A 19,355-nucleotide genomic window follows, 5' to 3' on the forward strand; every position below is an offset into this window, starting at 1 on the left:
GAATTGCTGGGGAGAGGCATTCTGTTTTCTGCTGCTTGTTTGGTTTTAGTTTTTCAGTTGTGAGCAGTGTTCCTTCTAAGCTGAGTTGGCGTGAGCTACCACACAGATTTTTAGCCTCCAGCTCACACATTTTTGTCTTAGCTCAGGAAGGATGACCCCAGAGCGCAATAATTTATGCAGTAGCTCGCAACTTTAATACCAGTAGCTCACAAAGTTGAATTTTTATGCACAAGACTCTGCAGTTTAGAGGAAACACTGGTTGTGAGCCTCCAAGCACCAAGAATACAGAGCATCACTGCCCCAGACAGAGTGTCCTATCTTTGCCTTGTAGCTAATAGCCACTAATGGATCTCTGCTCCAGATGTTTCTCCAATCCCCTCTTGAAGCTGTCTATACTTGCAGGCACCTGTGATACACCCCCTGCTTTAAGCCTCACCATCCAAACAGGGGAGGTGCTCTCACAGAGTGTTGCCAACTCCAGCCCAGGAGACCTAGCAACAATATGTGAGCCTGTGAGTTCTTTTCTTAGAAAGCCAGGGTGAGCACCAAATAACCACAACATTCCTTGAGAGAGGAAACAGAACAGAAATTTATTTACAAAAGGAACAAGTATCAATAATTCGCACAAGGTAACAGGGAAAGAAAAGGTCCCCTGTGCAAGCACCAGTTGTTTCTGACTCTGGGGTGACATTGCTTTCACGACATTTTCACAGCAGACTTTTTTACCAGGTGGTTTGCCATTGCCTTCCCCAGTCATCTACACTTTCCCCCCAGCAAGCTGGGTACTCATTTTACCGACTTCGGAAGGTTGCAAGGCTGAGTCAACTTCGAGCCGGCTACCTGAAAACCCAGCTTCCACCGGGGATCGTACTCAGGTCGTGAGCAGAGCTTAGGACTGCAGTAGTACAGCTTTAACACTCTGTGCCACGGGGCTCTTACAAGGTACCAACACAAATACAAAACAAAAAAGACATGTAGGCAATGTTCCCTCTAAGCTGCAGAGTCTTGTGAGCAAAAATTTTACTTTGTGAGCTACTGGCATTAAAGTTGTGAGCTACTGTGAGCTGGCTCATGCTAACTCAGCTTAGAGGGAACACTGCATGCAGGCTGCGGCCATACGGCCGGTTCAGGGCAGCATCAAGCCGCCCTGGAAGCGAGCCAGCGCCCACAGGGAGCATCTGGAGCACTCATGCATGCTGTCCGCAGCTCCTCGGGTGCTCTCCAGCAGCTTCCCATCCATCCAGATGGCCAGGGAGGCACCCTGGAGGTGCCCCAGTGAGAAAAGGCAGTTTGATGTAGTGGTGAAGTGAGCGGACTCTTATCTGGGAGAACTGGGTTTAATTCCCCACTCCTCCACCTGCACCTGCTGGAATGGCCTTGGGTCAGCCATAGTTATCACAGAGCTTGTCCTTGAAAGGGCAGCTGCTGTCAGAGCTCTCTCAGCTCCATCCACCTTACAGGGTGTCTGTTGTGGGGGGAGAAGATAAAGGAGATTGTGAGCTGCTCTGAGACTCTGATTCAGAGAGAAGGGCGGGCTATAAATCTGCTCCTCTTCTTCCAAAGTGGTGCCTTTTCAAGCTGCCTCCCGGCATGTCAGGGACAGCAGGCAGATGTGCTTGTGTAGATGCGCTTTTTAGATCCATCTGCCTGCCGTCTCAGGGCCAGCTTTAACCGCCCATCTGTAAGCAGCTCTAGATAGGTTAACTTATTACACATGTCCCTAAAAGCAGTCTTTCCCTGCAGGCAAAAAATTTCCACACAGGAACGACGAAACTTTCAGCCTTGACAGAACAAAGATCAGCCTTACGTACCCCGCATGCAGAAACCACACCAAAGCCTGCTTCTGGCTGCTGCAGAATCACCCCCTGTTGTGTGGAAACTGGCTTTTGCTTGCCAAATTATACTGCTGTCTCCAAGCTAACAAGATGACAAATCTGAGGAGGCTGACATTTTCAATGTGATAGGAGGAGGCTTCCTTCTTAAGAAAAAGAGAGCTAGTTGGGTGTAGTGGGTAAGTGCGTGGACTCTTATCTGGGAGAACTGGCTTTGATTCCCCGCTCCTCCACTTGTGGCTGCTGGAATGGCCTTAGGTCAGCCATAGCTCTCGTAGGAGCTGTCCTTGGAAGGGCATCTGCTGTAAGAGCTCTCTTAGCCCCACCCACCTCACAGGGTGTCTGTTGTGGGGGGAGAAGATATAGGAAATTGTAAGCCGCTCTGAGACTCTGATTCAGGGAGAAGGGCGGGGTATAAATTTGCGGTGGTCTTCTTTTTGCAGCTTTTCCCCCGGTGTGGACCTGGTTATGCAAAACCAGTGAGTTATTCTGACAGAATCCAAGCATTTGTACAGTTTGCCCTGTGTGGGTTCTTAGATGGTAAGTAAGGTAAGGGTAGCTGCTAAATTTAAAGGGGTTTTTCTGCTGCATGAATTATCTGAAAAGCAATAAGTATTCTGCTACCACTAAACCTCTTCACATAATCAGATCCTTTTCTTCTCTCCCCTCTCCAGACTCTACATATGAACATATATGAACATATGAAGCTGCCTTATACTGAATCAGACCCTCGGTCCATCAAAGTCAGTATTGTCTCCTCAGACTGGCAGCAGCTCTACAGGGTCTCAAGCTGAGGTTTTTCACATCTACTTGCCTGGACCCTTTTTAGTTGGAGATGCCGGGGACTGAACCTGGGACCTTCTGCTTACCAAGCAGATGCTCTGCCACTGACCCACCATGCCCTCTATGATGGTAATTAAGGGTTGAATTAACAGTAGAGCACTTTGCACAAACCAAGTATCATATAGTTTCTGCCATGTGGATTTGTCAAAGAGTATTAAGAATACAAGAGGGCCTGGCGTAACTTTGTCCATGGGGTTGCAAAGAGTCGGACTCGACTGTGCGACTTAACAACAAAATTAAGGGTACAATTGAGCAAAGTTCATTCCATACAGTTTCATTTGTGCAGTTCGTACTATATGGATTCTTTGGTGTTTCAGAAGATTTTTCTTCTGACCAAAGGTAAGAACATAAGAGAAGCCATGTTGGATCAGGCCAATGGCCCATCCAGTCCAACATTTTGTGTCACACAGTGGCCAAAAAACCCAAGTGCCATCAAGAGGTCCATCAGTGGAGCCAGGATGCTAGAAGCCCTCCCACTGTTGCCCCCCCTCCATTACCAAGAATAAAGAGCATCACTTGCCCCAGACAGAGAGTTTCATATATACCCTTTGGCTAATAGCCACTGATGGACCTTTGCTCCAGATGTTTATCCAATCCCCTCTTGAAGCAATCTATGTATGTAGTGGCCACCATCTTCTGTGTTAATCACCCTTTGGGTGAAAAAGTACTACCTTTTATCTGTTCTAACCCGACTGCTAAGCGATTTCACTGAGTGCCCATGAGTTCTTGCATTGTGAGAAAGGTTTTTTCACAGTGCAAGCATTTATATGATCTCTCCTTTGTGGATATGTTGATGGGCAGTAAGACTGGAACTCCGAGCAAAGCTCTTACCACAATCCAAGCATTTATATGGTTTCTCCCCAGAGTGTGTATGCCAATGGGCAGTAAGATGGGAGCTCTGAGCAAAGCTCTTTCCACACTCTAGGCATTTATATGGTTTTTCCCCTGTGTGAGTTCGTCGATGGACAATAATGCTGGCACTCTGAGCAAAACTCTTTCCACACTCCAAGCATTTATATGGTTTTTCCCCAGTGTGGATTCGCAAATGGCAAGTAAGGTCTCCCTTCAAAGCAAAGCTCTTTCCACACTCCAAGCATTTATATGTTTTTTCCCCAGTGTGGATACGTCGATGGGCAGTAATACTGGCACTGTGAGAAAAGCTTTTTCCACACTCTAAACACTGATATGGTTTTTCCCCAGTGTGGATTCGTTGATGGCCAGTAAGGCGTGAACTGTGAGCAAAGCTCTTTCCACACTCTAAGCATGTCCATGGTTTTTCCCCTGTGTGAATTCGTTGATGGCCAGTGAGGTCTCCCTTCCAAGCAAAGCTTCTTCCACACTCCAAGCATTTATATGGTTTTTCCCCATTATGAATTCGTTGATGGCCAGTGAGGTCACTCTTCCGAGTAAAGCTCTTTCCACACTCCAAGCATTTATATGGTTTTTCCCCAGAGTGCATATGCCGATGAGCAGTAAGCTGGTAGTTGTGAGCAAAGCTCTTTCCACACTCCAAGCATTTATATGGTTTCTCCCCTGTGTGGATTTGTTGATGGGCAGTAAGATTGGTGCGCCAAGTAAATATCTTTCCACACTCCAAGCATTTATATGGTTTCTCCCCTGTGTGGATTCGTCGATGAGCAGTAAGATTGGTGTTCTGAGTAAAACTCTTTCCACGCTCCAAGCATTTATATGGTTTCTCTCCAGTGTGGATCCGTTGATGAGCAGCAAGTTTTCCACTCAGAGGAAAGCTCTTGCCACACTCCAAGCATATATGTAGTTTCTCCCCGGTGTGCATACATTGATGGGCAGTAAGGTCTCCCTTCCAAGCAAAGCTCCTTCCACACTCCAAGCATTTATACTGTTTCTTTCCTAGGTGAATTTGTCGATGGGCAGTAAGATGATCGCTTCGAGCAAAGCACTTTCCACAGAACAAGCATTTATATCGTTTCTCACCAGAGTGGATTCGTCGGTGAACATTAAGGCTGTCACTCCGACGAAAGCTCTTTCCACACTCTAAACATTTATATGGTTTCTCCCCTGTGTGGATACGTTGATGGGTAATAAAACTGACATTGCAAACAAAGCTTTTTCCATAGTCCAAGCACTTATATGGTTTCTCTCCTGTGTGGATTCCCCAGTGCACATCAGAGACCTGGGACTCAGCATTCTGAGAAGAAGATGATTTATTACCCTTCTTCCATTTTGTTCTAGTGTTTTTTCGCTGCTGTTTTTCTTCCAAGAGGAGCTGTTGTGTTTCTCCCGTCGACTTCTTGTGGTGACCATCAACCCCTGCAATAAAAAAAGACTATAAAGGAAGGAACTGCATTAACCGCTCTTAATAGTAAAGAGAAAGAAATCTCTGAAAATAGAGAAAAATCTTGCTGCATTTTAACAACTTTTGATTCTTTTTGGAGGGTAGTTTCATCAGAGGAAAGTACTTATCATATTAAGTACTTGTAATCCGGGCTGACTTTGTAGCAGGAGTTCCTTTGCATATTAGACCACACCCCTGATGTAGCAAATTCTCCAAGAGCTTACAATAGGTCATGTAACAAATATGCAAAAGAGCTCCTGCTACAAAGTAAGCCCTGCTTATAATATAAATTATAAGTAAAGATGAAAATAAGTGATTAAAGCTATTGTAATTTTCTTATTTTATTCATCAATATAATGATAGGCATTAATATAACTGCACTAAGTGTTAGAGATAATATTAAAATGGTACAAATATAAGTATTCTTTGAAATAATACTATATTCTCAGAAATAATGCTATATTCAAGACAATAAAAATACTTTGATGCATATATGAGCCTGTTTTATTGTTATCCTTTTTATTTTTAGAAATGCTTTTAAATGTATCCTTTGATTATAGTTTGATGACGACAGACAGTCATAGTAGTATTAAGATGTAATGGAACATCAAACGCATTAATCAATGTCTAACAATTAATATTAACAGTAATTAATGGTAATAAATGTTAGGCTTTAATAATCTATAGTATGTAAAAATTCTAAGCATTAAGTACATTAAATGTCTACGTTAAATGCTCTATATTTACTCTGATGTTGATCATCCTTGATATGAATAAGTTGTAGATTAGTATAATATCTAATATCTATATCTCTCTTTCCCCTTGTTTTCTTGTATCCCTATTTTAATTCAAAATTTAAAACAACTACAAAGAGAAATCACACCGTTCTCCAATAGGCAGGGCTTTCTTTATATAGCAGGAACGCATAGGAATGCAGTTCCAGCTGGCTTGGCATCAGGGTGTGTGGCCTAATATGCAAATGAGCTCCTGCTGGGCTTTTTCCCTTAAAAAGGCCCTGTGCGAAACAATGGTGACATCAGGGGGTGTGGCCTGAAATGCAAAGGAGTTCCTCCTGGGCCTTTTCTACAAAAAAAAAGGCCTTGCAGAGAGGTAGAATAATTCCAAAAAAAGTCCAGAACTCTTCCAACACAGAACGAAGCAGATACCTGCTGATCTCTTTCTATTTTGGGGGTCTTGGAAAAGCAGATCTCCTGCTTCTTCCACTGTGGATATGGAGTCAGGTTGGAGAATGAGAAGTTTTCTTTTGAGGGAAAGAAACAGAGCAGTGACTTCCACATATTTGAACTCTAAGACACACTCAGATTTTAAACCAGGCTACTCTTACTATCAAAAAAGAAGAAATGCCAAATTTGTAAATTCCTGAAATATAAGCAATTGGAGGGGAAAGTACTACTGCTTGGATCCAGAAGGATCTCGTGGCCCAAAGTAGAGAAGGGAACTTCTGCACGGTGAAGGGAAGAGGAAGATGAAGAAGATATTGGATTTATATCCCGCCCTTCACTTCGAAGAGTCTCAGAGTGGCTCACAATCTCCTTTCCCTTCCTCCCCCACAACAGACACTCTGTGAGGTGAGTGGGGCTGGAGAGGGCTCTCACAGCAGCTGCCCTTTCAAGGACAGAGGCTCAGAGTGGCTCACAATCTCCTATCCCTTCCTCCCCCACAACAGACACCCTGTGAGGTAGGTGGGGCTGAGAGGGCTCTCACAGCAGCTGCCCTTTCAAGGACAGAGGCTCAGAGTGGCTCACAATCTCCTATCCCTTCCTCCCCCACAACAGACACCCTGTGAGGTAGGTGGGGCTGAGAGGGCTCTCACATCAGCTGCCCTTTCAAGCACAGAGGCTCAGAGCGGCTTACAATCTCCTTTACCTTCTTTCCCTACAACAGACACTCTGTGAGGTGGGTGGGGCTGAGAGGGCTCTCACAGCAGCTGCCCTTTCAAGGACAGAGGCTCAGAGTGGCTCACAATCTCCTATCCCTTCCTCCCCCACAACAGACACCCTGTGAGGTAGGTGGGGCTGAGAGGGCTCTCACAGCAGCTGCCCTTTCAAGCACAGAGGCTCAGAGCGGCCTACAATCTCCTTTACCTTCCGCCCCCACAACAGACACCCTGTGAGGTGGGTGGGGCTGGAGAGGGCTCTCCCAGCAGCTGCCCTTTCAAGGACAACCTCTGCCAGAGCTATGGCTGACCCAAGGCCATGCTAGCAGGTGCAAGTGGAGGAGTGGGGAATCAAACCCAGTTCTCCCAGATCAGAGTCAGCACCCTTAACCACTACACCAAGCCTTAGCCCAGATAGAACCACCAGGATAGAGTATCTGAGCCCCCTTCAGAAGCACACAAGATCCAGCATCCCAGGCTGACACCATCCAATGTCCCTCTGACAAATGGCCATTGTCCAAGGGCTCTTCTTCCTTTGAAGAGACACTATAATCCTACCAGGACAGGATGAGTTGGGAATAGATTCTGAAAATGCTGAACTAAGAATGCCTAATATGCATTTTTAAAAGTTTCCTGATTCTCTGTCTATGTACTCAGCCTTCCTTGAAAGAGCTCAGAAAAGCTCATGAGGCAGCCCAGCTAAAAAGCCTCCCTTCTGGCTGTGTGAGCCTTGTCTTTCCATGGCCATTCACTTGTTCAATCCACAATGGCCCTTTAGGGGAATGTTCTTTTTAGTTTACAGACTCTCTTGTTGACTTACCAAGTTATACTTCAGGAGTCTACTAGGCATGCAGAAATCTCTCCTTTGCCTGTGTGTGGACCTGATCCACTCCACTCTCCTGATGAACTTCCCTATGAAAAGAGGCTTCTACTCCAGCCCTCCTGAGAAGAAGTAATTTCTCCCTTCAGCACCTTCATTTCTCCCAGAGAGCCAATTTGGTGTAGTGGTTAAGTGTGCGGACTCTTATCTGGGAGAACTGGGTTTGATTCCCCACTCCTCCACTTGCAGTTGCTGAAATGGCCTTGGGTCAGCCATAGCTCTGGCAGAGGTTGTCCTTGAAAGGGCAGCTTCTGAGAGAGCCCCACCCACCTCACAGGGTGTTTGTTGTGGGGGAGGAATATAAAGGAGATTGTGAGCCACTCTTGAGACTCTGAGTGCAGGGCGGAATAAAAATCAAACGTCACCTTCTTCTTCCCTTTAGCACCTATGAATCAAACGATAGGGGAGACTTACCCAGAGAGGCCACATTCTGATGATTCTCCTCCATAACTTCCTGGTGAAGGATTTTTGGTCCTCATCTAGCAGAGCCCACTCCTCCTCAGTGAAATGAACAGACACCTCTTCAATGGTAACCGGACCCTGGAAAGAGACAGAAAAGGAAGCCTTCCCTCTTTATGCTTATAGAGCATTTTTTTTCCTTTTAAGTTTAATTGAAAAGGATTGTGGTTATATTTATTATTCATTTAATTATTTATTTTATTCGTCTTTTAGCCCGTCCTTCCCATAGGACAGACTCAGGGCAGGGTACATCATAAAAACAATCAACAGTAAGAAAAACCAATTTAAAACATATAAAAACTAAAATTACAGAGAACAATAGGTACTAAAATGGCAAATTCTGCCTCACAGATGTGGCCTATTGTCCAAGTCCAGCAGGTCTTATAGTGCTGGGATGCTGGAGCATTCAAGCCTTCATGAGGTACCTTTTATTTTCTGTGGAGTCAGCAGGCAACAGTGAAAGGAATGAAGAATAATCTCTCCAGCCTAGGGAGAGGTGGGTGGACCCACCCAGGGACGGAATCTGCAATTCCACAATTACCTGCTCTGGCTCCACTGTAGATGGTGAAGAATACAACGCCACAAAGAGATGGTGAAGAATACATCGCAGGTCTCATGGCACCACCTGTGAAGGACACATCGGTACTTGGAAGATATTCCTTCCTTTTCTGTTCCTTGAGGATTAGGGGAAATAGCTCCTCTATATATCCGTTCATAACCATAACTCAAGATGTTGGTTCAGACACAGATACCTTAATAACACAGAACATTTTAAATCTAGAAGCTGGAGTGGACCATCTTTCCCACACAGCAGGGGCGGGCCATAAAAGCAGCCACCTGTCAAGGAAGACACCCAGTGGGAAAGACAGACCTTTAGACTTTACCTGGAAAGCTTGCTCCAGGGTAATGCTCCTGTGTGATCTCCTCCTGCACCTGAAACAGAAGTGGGGACCCCAGAAAGAGGAGACTGATCAGAAGACAAGGAACAGGCAACAGACTGGGAAGAGAGTTTCCAAAAAACTGGGATACATAAGAAAATAAGAGAACCCATGTTGAATCAGGCCAAAGACCCAGCCACGCCAACACCCTGTGCCACACTGTGGCCAAAACCCAGGTGCCATCAGGAGGTCCACCAGCAGGGCCAGAATTCCAGAAGTTTGCCGCCCAAGCACCAAGAATACATAGCATCACTACCCCAGACAAAGCGTTCTGTCTATATCTGTGACTAATGGCCACTGATGGTCCTCTGCTCCACATGTTTAGCTAATCCCTTCTTGAAACTATCTGTGCTTGTAGCTGCCGCCACTTTCTACAGTAGTAAATCCCATGTGTTATTTAATCTTTGGGTGAAAAAGTACTTTTAAATTGTTTTATTTTTTGTGCAGCATCATGCATGATATGTGGAAAAAGGGGATTATATAGCATCATTGTGTTTGTCAAGGAAAATCATGTTGTTACAAAATGCATAAGACAGAAAATATTTGCCCTAACATCCCCTTTGTTATAATTTTTAATGTAATCTATAAAATACAATAGTTAGAAGGAAGAACTATTGTATTTTATAGATTACATTAAAAATTATCCCACATGTTGGGATAAGATTGTATTCAACATTTTAAGTAACATCTTGACCTCTGGGAGCCACACAATATGTGTGAAAGCCACATGTGGCTCCCGAGTCAGTTTGGCCACCCCTGGTATATCCTGCACCCCTCTCACCTGCTGGTCCTGGTTCTTCTCTTCTGCCTGGTTGAGGAGGAAGCCTTCTGCAAGGGCCACTGCCTGGGAACTGGTCTCTGGCCTGCATTCCCTCACCCAGCTCTCCATCTCCGGGGGTAGGACGGCCAGGAACTGCTCCAGGATCACCAGGTCCAGCATCTCTTTCTTGCTGTGCCTTTCTGGCTTCAGCCACTGACAGCAAAGACGGTGGAGTTGGCTGCAGACCTCTCGGGGACTCTCACCCTTCTGGTAGCTGAAGTGCTTGAACTGCTGACACTGCACATCTGGAGGGAGGACACTGTCCCCCAGGCACTTCTGCAGGGCTCCTTCCCACAGCTCCCTTTCGCTCCTAGCCCCGATGGCATCAAGGCCTTTTCCTGAGTCCAGCTGTCTCCTCATCCTCCCTTCCTCTCCAATGAGCCCACTGGATTGTCCTCCTCCTCTGCCAGATCCCTCTGTGGAGTCAAGGGCTGGAACTCGGACTTTCTACAGGGGCAACTCTGCCCCTGTGCAGAGGGCAGCTGTTGGTCTGCAGCAGAACCCTGTGAGCCCCTGAGAGACCCACAACAGTGTCGGGGGAGGGAGGCTCTTCAGAGTCCAAGGCAAACCTTGCAAGCCAAGTTTTATTTTAGGACTTCTCTTATTTGCCTTTTCAAATCGGCTTCCAGGCTGCCTCCTCTCTTCTCCAGACAATCACATTGGTGACGTCACTGGGCCCATTCCATTCCACTTTTCCGCCCGGAAGAAGTTGAAGGGGGAGCGGCTGTGACTGATCAACTGGCCTTCCTCCTTGGGGGACTCTCTAGGAAAGTGGACTTGTTCCCTTTAACCCTTCAGCTGAACCTCCCCCTGTAAGCCTCCCTCCAAGGTCAGGACTGGGGAGCAACTGGAGACCCTGGGAAAGGAGAGGGAGGCTTCCGCCCACATGGGCTCTCCTGCTTGTCTTGGGTTGCCAACCTCCAGGCACGGCCTGGAGATCTCCCGGAATTATAATTGATCTCCAGACTTAAGAGATTACTTCCCCTGGATAAAGTGGCTTGGATGGAGGGCAGCCCCAGAATTGGCGGGCCTCGTTTCTTGCCTCTAAGGACTGATCCGGAGGTCTGTAGGTGCCACCTGCTGTGCCACAGAATTCCCTTGAGGATGTGGAGCAGCTTCTGGCTGGGCTTACAAGCTTGAGCCACCTAGACCGGGGGTGTCAAACTAATTTGTTATGAGGGCCAGATTTGACATAAATGAGACCTTTTGGGGACGGGCCATATTGTGTCAGGCCGTGTGTGTTCCTATTTAAGATTTGGTAGCAAAGATAGAAACTTTATATAGGATAAACAAACACAAACTTTTTTTTTTTTACTTAAACTAAAACATGCTTAAAATATTAGCACTCGTTGGTCTTAAAGGTGATTTCTTTGTATTTCTCCCATGGGATCCAGGGAACTGGGCAAAGGAAGCTTTGGTTCTTTCCTTCCTTCCCCAGGGGACCAGGAGGGGGAGGAGCCTCAGCCAATAGAAGGAAGAGAGGCTTGGCTCAGTGACTCTGCTGTGTGATTGAGAGAACCTGGCAAAGGAAGCTCTGCCTCCCCCTTACTCCCCAAGGGAGGAGCCTCAGCCAATGGAGAAAATAGAGGTTTTGCTGTGCAGCTCCTGTGCAATTGGGCAAGTCTTGCAAACCAAGCTGTGATGCAGAAGGGAGCATAAGAGATGGAGAAGGAAGCAGATGACAACTAGTTGCTCGGGGGCCTGATAGGAGTTCTCTGGGGACCTAATTCAGCCTCTGGGACACCCCTGACCTAGAGCATTTCCTGTGCCTTGGCTGTGATGCTCCCTCCCAAAAGAAGATGTGGATTTGACTTGATTTGGTTTGGGGAGGAGATATTTCAGCCTCCCCTGCAGGAGGGAGTTGGGCTGGAAAAAGAACAGAGGAGGGCAACATCTACATTGGATGTTAAAGTGTCTTGTTTAGTAATTCCATTCACAGTATAATTTCTTGGTCGTCTTACCTTCCTTCCATGAATCTCTTTGTTATCCTCCTGGTGAGGCCTGGAGATCTTCTGGAATAATTTATCTCCATAGGACAGAGATCATTTCCCTGGGAGGAAACAACTTCTGCGGATGGCATCATATGCCATGCAGTACAAAACCTAGGAGGTCCATCAGCAGGGTCAGAACTCCAGAAGCCCACCCACCGCTGCCCCTCAAGCACCAAGAAGACAGAGCATCACTACCTCAGAGAGAGTGTTCCATCAACACCTTGTGGCTAGTAGCCACTGAAGGACCTCTGCTCCAGATGTTTGTTCAATCTCCTCTTGAACCTGTCTGTGCTACTTCCAGCAGCAGTGAATTCCACATATTAGTTACTCTTTGGGTGAAGAAGTACTTCCTTTCATTTGTTCTAAAGCCTACTTTCCCTTAATTTCATTGAGTGATCACCTACTGTACTGTGAGAAATGGAGAAGTGTACTTCTTTCTCTACCTTCTCTATTCCATTTTTGTATAACATGTCACCTTTCAGCCGTCATTTCTCTACAGTATTATAGCTCCCGGAGGGCTCTCCCCACTCCCTCCCTTGCCCTTCCTATCCTCCAGCCCCCTTTCTCCATATTGGCTTACATGCTTCTTAAGAACATCAGAGAAGCCATGTTGGATTAGGCCAATGGCCCATCCAGTCCAACTCGGTGTCATATAGTGGCCAACAAACAAACAAAAAACCCTAAGGTAACATCAGGAGGTCCATCAGTGGGGCCAGGACACTAGAAGCCCTCACACTGTTGCCCCTCCCCCCCAAAGCACCAAGAATACAGAGCATCCCAGACAGAGAGTTCCAACAATACGCTGTGGCTAATAGCCACTGATGGACATCTGCTCCATATGTTAATCCAATCCCCTCTTGAAGCTGTCTAAGTTTGTAGCCGCCACCTCCTGTGGCAGTGAATTCCATGTGTTAATCACCCTCTAGGTGAAGAAGTGCTTCCTCTTATCTGTTCTAACCCTACTTAGCAATTTCATTGAGTGCCCAGGAGTTCTCATATTGTGAGAAAGGGAGAAAAGTACTACTACTACTAATAATAATAAACTTTTATTTATATCCCGCCCTGCCCTCCAAGGCAGGCTTCTTTTTCTACCTTCTCTATCCCATGCATAATCTTGTAAATCTGTATCATGTCATCCCTCAGTTGACGTTTCTCCAAGCTAAAGAGCCCCAAGCGTTAACCTTTCTTCATAGGGAAAGTGTTCCAACCCTTTAATCATTCTAGTTGCTCTTTTCTGGACTTTTTCTTTTTTTCATTTTTTAAAATAAATAAATCTTTATTAACAACAAAGATCTTTGACTTACAAATCCATATGAAGAGCATAAAATTATATCATTCAATAGCATTGCAAAAAATAGTCAAAAGAAATACTGCATAAAATAGCATGAACAGAGAAATAATAACTAAATACAAGCCAACCAAAGAATACACCTTTAATCATTCCAGTTGCCCTTTTCTGGACTTTTTTCCAATGCTATAATATCTTTTTTGAGGTGTGGTGACCAGAATTGTACACAGTACTCCAAATGTGGCTGCACCACATTATACTAGCTGATTTGTTTTCAGTTCTCTTCCTAATAATTCCCAGCATGATGTTGGCCTTTTTTTATCGCAGTCATGCAATGTCTCAACATTTTCAGGGTGTTATCTACCATGACCCCAAGATCTCTCTCTTGATCAGTCTCCTCTAGTTCACACTCCATCAACCTGTATTTATAGTTAGGATTTTTGGCTCCAATGTGCATTACCTTGCACTTGGCCGTGTTGAACCTCATTTACCATGTTGATGCCCACTCGCCCAGCCTCAACAGATCCCTTTGGAGTGCCTCACAATCCTCTCTGGTTCTCACCACCCTGAACAATTTAGTGTTATCAACAAACTTAGCCACTTCACTGCTTACTCCCAACTCCAAATCACTAATCGATACCCACTCTTGGGTGTCAGAGGGCAGGGAAGTGGTTGCATTTCTTGCACTCCTTCCGAGGGAATACATTCCGAGGGAATACATTCCACCCTCCTTGGCTGTGATGATAGCATTTCCCTGGTTTCTCATAAATAACTCTTGCTTCCATTGCAAAAAGCAGAGGGGCATTGTTGAACTAATCTGGGATGTTTTGATTCCCTTTATTTTAGGCTCATCATCATCTTGAACCCAAGAGCCAGTTTTGAGGCTCCTAGCTTTATTTTCAGATGTGTTATGCCTACCTCAGACACCCATTGCTTACAGGGCAAGAGTGAGGGGGGAGTCCTAGGGGGATGCATGATCCAGGGTATCCTGACTTCTTTCATAATTGGCTCTGCAACTCTGACTGGTCTTCAGAAAGTCACTGCCTCTGACCATGGAGGTTCCACTAGGCCTATAATAGACTATTAGCCACAGTGGCAGAAAGCCAGTTTGATGTAGTGGTTGTGTGTGGACTCTTATCTGGGAGAACCAGGTTTGAGTCTTCACTCCTCCACTTGCAGCTGGTGGAATGGCCTTGGGTCCGCCATAGCTCTTGAAGAGCTGTCCTTGAAAGGGCAGCATCTGGGAGAGCTCTTTCAGCCCCACCTACCTCACGGGGTGTCTGTTGTGGGAGAGGAAGGTAAAGGAGATTGTAAGCTGCTCTGAGATTCAGAGTGAAGGGTAGGGGTATAAATCCAATATCAAATCAGTCAGTCTTAAGGGAAATCAACCCTGACTGTTCCCTGGAAGGTCAGATGCTGAAGCTAAAATATTTTGGCCACCCAATGAGAAGGGAGCACTCCCTGGAGAAGATCCTGATGCTGGGAAAGACAGAAGGCAAAAGAAGAAGGGGACGGCAGAAGATGAGACAGCTGGACAGCGTTATTGATGTAACTAACAAGAATTTGAGCAGACTTGGGAGAATGGTGGAAGACAGGAGGGCCTGGCATGACTTTGTCCATGGGATCGCAAAGAATTGGACTCGAATGTGTGACTGAACAACAACAGGGGGATGTCTGGAATGGCAAGGAAGTGTGGAAAACATACTAGGAAAAAAACAAAGGGATGCTGAATCCCAGAACTGCAAGATCTTTCCCCTTCCAATCATACATTGAGTATATGGAATCCCCTCCATAACATGTGATAAAGGGGTACAAGAAGTCACCCATGCTTTGTCACAAACCGAATGCTCACAGTTTTATTTGAGAACGGAACACGTCTTAACAAGAAGAACCAATTCAACAGCTTTGCAATTCTGGTCATATATTGCACAAAAACTCCTGCTATTGAGTAAACATTTCTACAACTTCCCCTTCTTCTGGTTCCTTCGATAAGAAGCAAGATTGTTCCCCTGCTGGGACCTCATGATGCTTGGTAAGGCTGGACTTGTGTGTGATTGAAGCTATTCCCATAATGGAAGCATTTTCTGTAAATTTTTATTTCTGTAAATTTATAGTCCACCCTTTGCCATAATGGGCTCAGGGCAGATTCCAACATATTAAAACAATTAAAAAACCAACAATCAATAAATAAGCAATAGAACAGTTGAACAATTAAAACAAATTCAGAAATCAAAACAGTTAAGCCATTTATGTGCCTTTCCCCCTGGTGTAGACCTAGTTATGCAAAGCCGGGGAGTACTTTCAATTGAAACCTGTTCCACACTCCAAGCTTTTTTACGGTTTGTGCCGGTGTGGGCCCTTTGCTGACACCCCCCCCCCCTTTCTGTAGACTTCCTTGTGCCCTTAACAAGCAAACGCGCACATGTTCCCACAACAAGGAACCTACCAAGGGAGCCCATTTGTTTCAGCTTTGCTTTTAATTGCTTATTGGATTTTATTGTTTAAGTTGTGAGGTTTTGCCTCAGTGCATCCACATTCCAAACAGAATCCCCTCTCCAAAGTAAACATTTCTACAACTTTCCCTATTCAACACTCCAAGCTCTGAAGTGTTGAATTCATTGGTTACGAGAGCCAGATCTGACATAAATGCCGCTTTGTTGGGCCAGGCCATGTGTGCCCTAAAATGTAATGGAAACAGATATATAAACTTTATACAGGCAAACCCAATTAACTATTTTTTAATGCAAAATGCAAACAAAAACAATTGATTCCCTAGCAGTGAAAGCAACTGATTGACTGGATAGCCCAGAAAAGTGCCAATAAATGTATTTAATCATGTGCAAGACTAGGTTTTCCCCATGATATACCATAAAAGGGGGAGTACCTTATATTTCCAAACTGTTATATAACAGTTTCTTGTGGGCGAGGTAAGAATCTTGGATGGGTTGGTTCTGGCCCAGGGGCCTTGACACCCCTGAATTTGGTTTCTCCCCTCTGTGGATTCATTGATGGCCAGTGAGGTCTCCCTTCCAAGCAAAGTTCTTTCCATCCTAGCATATATATGGTTTCTCTCCAATACTCCCTCTAAGCCGTGGAGCCTTGTGAGCAAAAATTGTACCTTGTGAGCTACTGGCATTAAAGGTGAGCTACTGCGTGAATTAGTTTGCTCTGGGCCTATTTTTCCTGAGCTAAGACAAAAATGTGTGAGCCGTAGGCTAAAAAACTGTGAGCCAGCTCACACTAACTCAGCTTAAAGGGAACATTGTTTCTCTCCTGTATGGATTCCTTGATGAGCAGGAAGCGTGTCACTCTGAGCAAAGCTTTTTCCACAGTCTGTGCATTTATATGGTTTCTCCCCTCTGTGAATGTGTCGATGGGCAATAAGAGTGGTGCTTTGAGCAAAGCTCTTTCCATAGTCCAAGCATTTATATGGTTTCTCCCCTGTGTGGATACGTTTATGGGCAGTAAGGCTGGCACTCCGACGAAAGCTCTTTCCACACTCAAAACATTTGTGTGGTTTCTCCCCAGTGTGGGTACGTTGATGGGCAGTAAACGTGACACTCTGAGCAAAGCTCTTTCCACAGTCCAAGCATTTATATGACCTCTCATCAGTGTGGATCCCCGCAGGGAGTCAGCACTCTGAGAAGAAGAGGATTCATTTCCCCTCTTCCATTCTGTTCTAGTGATTCTTCTCTGTTGTGTTTTTTCTAACAGGAAATGCTGTAGCTCCTTCTCCGACTTATTCTGGGGACCATCAACCTCTGGAACAGAGAGAGAAAACTGTCAAGGAAGGAAGTGCATTAACTGCTCTTGATGACAACAGAACATAAATCACTGAAAAGAGAGAGAAATCCTCCCCATATTAATTGCCTTCTGATTCTTTCTTGGTGGGTAGTTCCATCAGAGGCTATGGACTCAGTGGAAGCTCCATGTTTGAAAAGGTATCTCTCTGAAGGCTGATTGCCAGTAGGGCAATCCCAGGGAAAAGATTGAGCTCTGTTCCTCTGTTTCTGAACCTTCCAAAGCCTCTGTTTGGCCAGTCTGGAAAATGGGAGGCTGGACGAGAGGGACCTCTGGCCAATCTCTTCCTGTACTCAAGCACTTTGCAGAACAGCTTTTGCTGGACAGACAGGGTGGGTTTTATGCAGTTCAATGGAGGGCTATTTCATGCCAGAGCTTTTTGCGTAGAAAAAGCCCAGCAGGAACTTATTTGCATATTAAGCCACACACCCCTGACATCACCATTGTTTTACATGGGGCTTTTTGTAGGAAAAGGCCATTGGAATTCATTTGCATATTAGACCATACCCCCTGATGCCAAGCCAGCTGGAACTGTGTTCCTGAGCATTCCTGCTTTAAAAAAAAATGCTGCTTCATGCTGTTTGTATGCCCCCAGCTTTTTAAAATTTTAATGCTGGGTATTTATGTAGTGTGTGCTATTTTATGCCATTGTTGATTTTTGTGAGCTGCCTTAAAGAAGAACCCCATGGCGAAGAGTGATAAAACTGCAGTCCGAGCTCTCTGCTCATAACCTGGCAGAAGCTGGGTTCAGTTAGCTAGCTCAAGGTTGACTCAGGCTTCCATCCTTCTGAGGTGGGTAAAATGAGTACCCAGTTTGCTGAGAGGAAAGTGTAGAGGACTGGGGAAGGCAATGGCAAACCGCCCTGTAAAAAGTCTGCTGTGAAAATGTGATATGACATCACCCCAGAGTCGGAAATGACTGGTGCTTGCACAGGGGACTACCTTTTATCTTTAAAGAAGTATCTGAAGAGATAGCATATAAATAAATCCAACCTGAGTAAAGCTGAGTACTGTACTATAAACATTCCTCCCCAAGCTGAAGTACAAAAAAGCCAGCCTTTTGGTCCCCATTTTAGCTTGTCTTTCACATTTGAGGACCCTTCCATATACATTCTCTGGCTATTTCCTCTTGAGAAATCACTCCATTCTCCAGAAGGTAAAATAATTCCAAAAGAAGTCCTACTCTCTTCCAAGACAAAAGGAAGCAGATACCTGCTGATCTCTTTCTTTCTTCTGGGTCTCGGAAGAGCAGATCTTCTGCTTCTTCTGCTGTGGACATGGAATCAGATTTGAGAAAGAGAAGTCTTCCTTTGAGGGAAGAAACAGACCAGTGACTTCCACCTATTCCAACTCTAAGAAACATTCAGATTTTAAACTGGGCTATTATATGGACCATGGCTCCTGTTATGGCCAAAAAGAAGGAATGCCAAATTTGTAAGCTTGAAACATGAGCAATGGAGGGGGGGCCACTACTAGTTTGGTGTAGTGGTTAAAAGCAGTTACCCGCTAGCTTGCCCCAGATACCGAGAGAGAGGGAGGGAGGGGGAGAGAGAGAGAGAATAACGGGTATTTCATTTTCAGTCACATTACAGTTTAGTGTAGTGGTTAAGAGCCAGTTTGGTGTAGTGGTTAAGTGTGCAGGCTCTTATCTGGGAGAACCAGGTTTGATTCCCCACTCCTCCACTTGCAGCTGCTGGAATGGCCTTGGGTCAGCCATAGCTTTCACAGGAGTTGTCCTTGAAAGGGCAGCTGCTGTAAGCACTCTCTCAGCCCCACCCACCTCACAGGGTGTCTGTTGTGTGTGGGGGGAAGGTAAAGGAGATTGTGACCGCTCTGAGACTGAGATTCAGTGTATAGGGCGGGATATAAATTCAACATCATCTTCTTCTGCTTTGATTTAGAAGGATTTAGTGACCAAAGTGGAGAAGAAGAGAACTTCTGCACAGGTAAGGAAAGCCTTAGCCCAGACAGAGCAACCAGGACACAGTAAATTTGCCCTCTTCAAAAGCACACAAGATCCAGCATCCCAGTCTGACAACATCTAATGTGGGTCTGATGAAAGGTGGCTGTCTAAACGTCTCTTCTCCCTTTGAAGAGACACTACAATCCTACCAGGACTGCATAAGGAGGTGATGGATCCCCCAAACGCTGAACATTTACTAACAATTCCCAATTTTTTGATCTTATTCCTCTGTGTATGTAGGTGACTTTTAATCTTAGTGTTCCCTAAAGGAAATCGGAATACCTGTGAGGAGGCCCAATTGAAAAGCTGCCACTTTGGGCTCTCTGCCC

The 19,355-nt window shown here is 45.4% G+C and overlaps 4 protein-coding genes across 4 annotated transcripts in view; 1 reads left to right on the top strand and 3 right to left on the bottom strand.

Annotated features, from left to right (window-relative positions):
• LOC132571225 (zinc finger protein 709-like) overlaps positions 1–19,355 on the bottom strand; it is a 1,224,940-nt gene that overhangs the window by 178,305 nt on the left and 1,027,280 nt on the right. The window lies entirely within an intron of this gene.
• Positions 1–19,355, top strand: part of LOC132571257 (zinc finger protein 883-like) — a 259,231-nt gene that overhangs the window by 128,111 nt on the left and 111,765 nt on the right. The gene's annotated exons all lie outside the window — the stretch shown is intronic.
• The window catches only part of LOC132570982 (uncharacterized), a 67,903-nt gene that overhangs the window by 42,607 nt on the left and 5,941 nt on the right, over positions 1–19,355 (bottom strand). The window contains exon 2 of the mRNA XM_060237618.1: positions 9,110–9,158. Coding sequence (XP_060093601.1) covers positions 9,110–9,158 — 49 coding nt within the window. The remainder of the gene's footprint in view (positions 1–9,109; positions 9,159–19,355) is intronic.
• LOC132571306 (zinc finger protein 737-like) overlaps positions 16,228–19,355 on the bottom strand; it is a 61,169-nt gene continuing 58,041 nt past the window's right edge. The window contains exon 5 of the mRNA XM_060238101.1: positions 16,228–16,312. The gene's annotated coding sequence lies outside the window, so the exon portion shown is untranslated. The remainder of the gene's footprint in view (positions 16,313–19,355) is intronic.

This window comes from Heteronotia binoei, chromosome 5, assembly GCF_032191835.1.
Source record: "Heteronotia binoei isolate CCM8104 ecotype False Entrance Well chromosome 5, APGP_CSIRO_Hbin_v1, whole genome shotgun sequence".
NCBI lineage: Eukaryota > Metazoa > Chordata > Lepidosauria > Squamata > Gekkonidae > Heteronotia > Heteronotia binoei.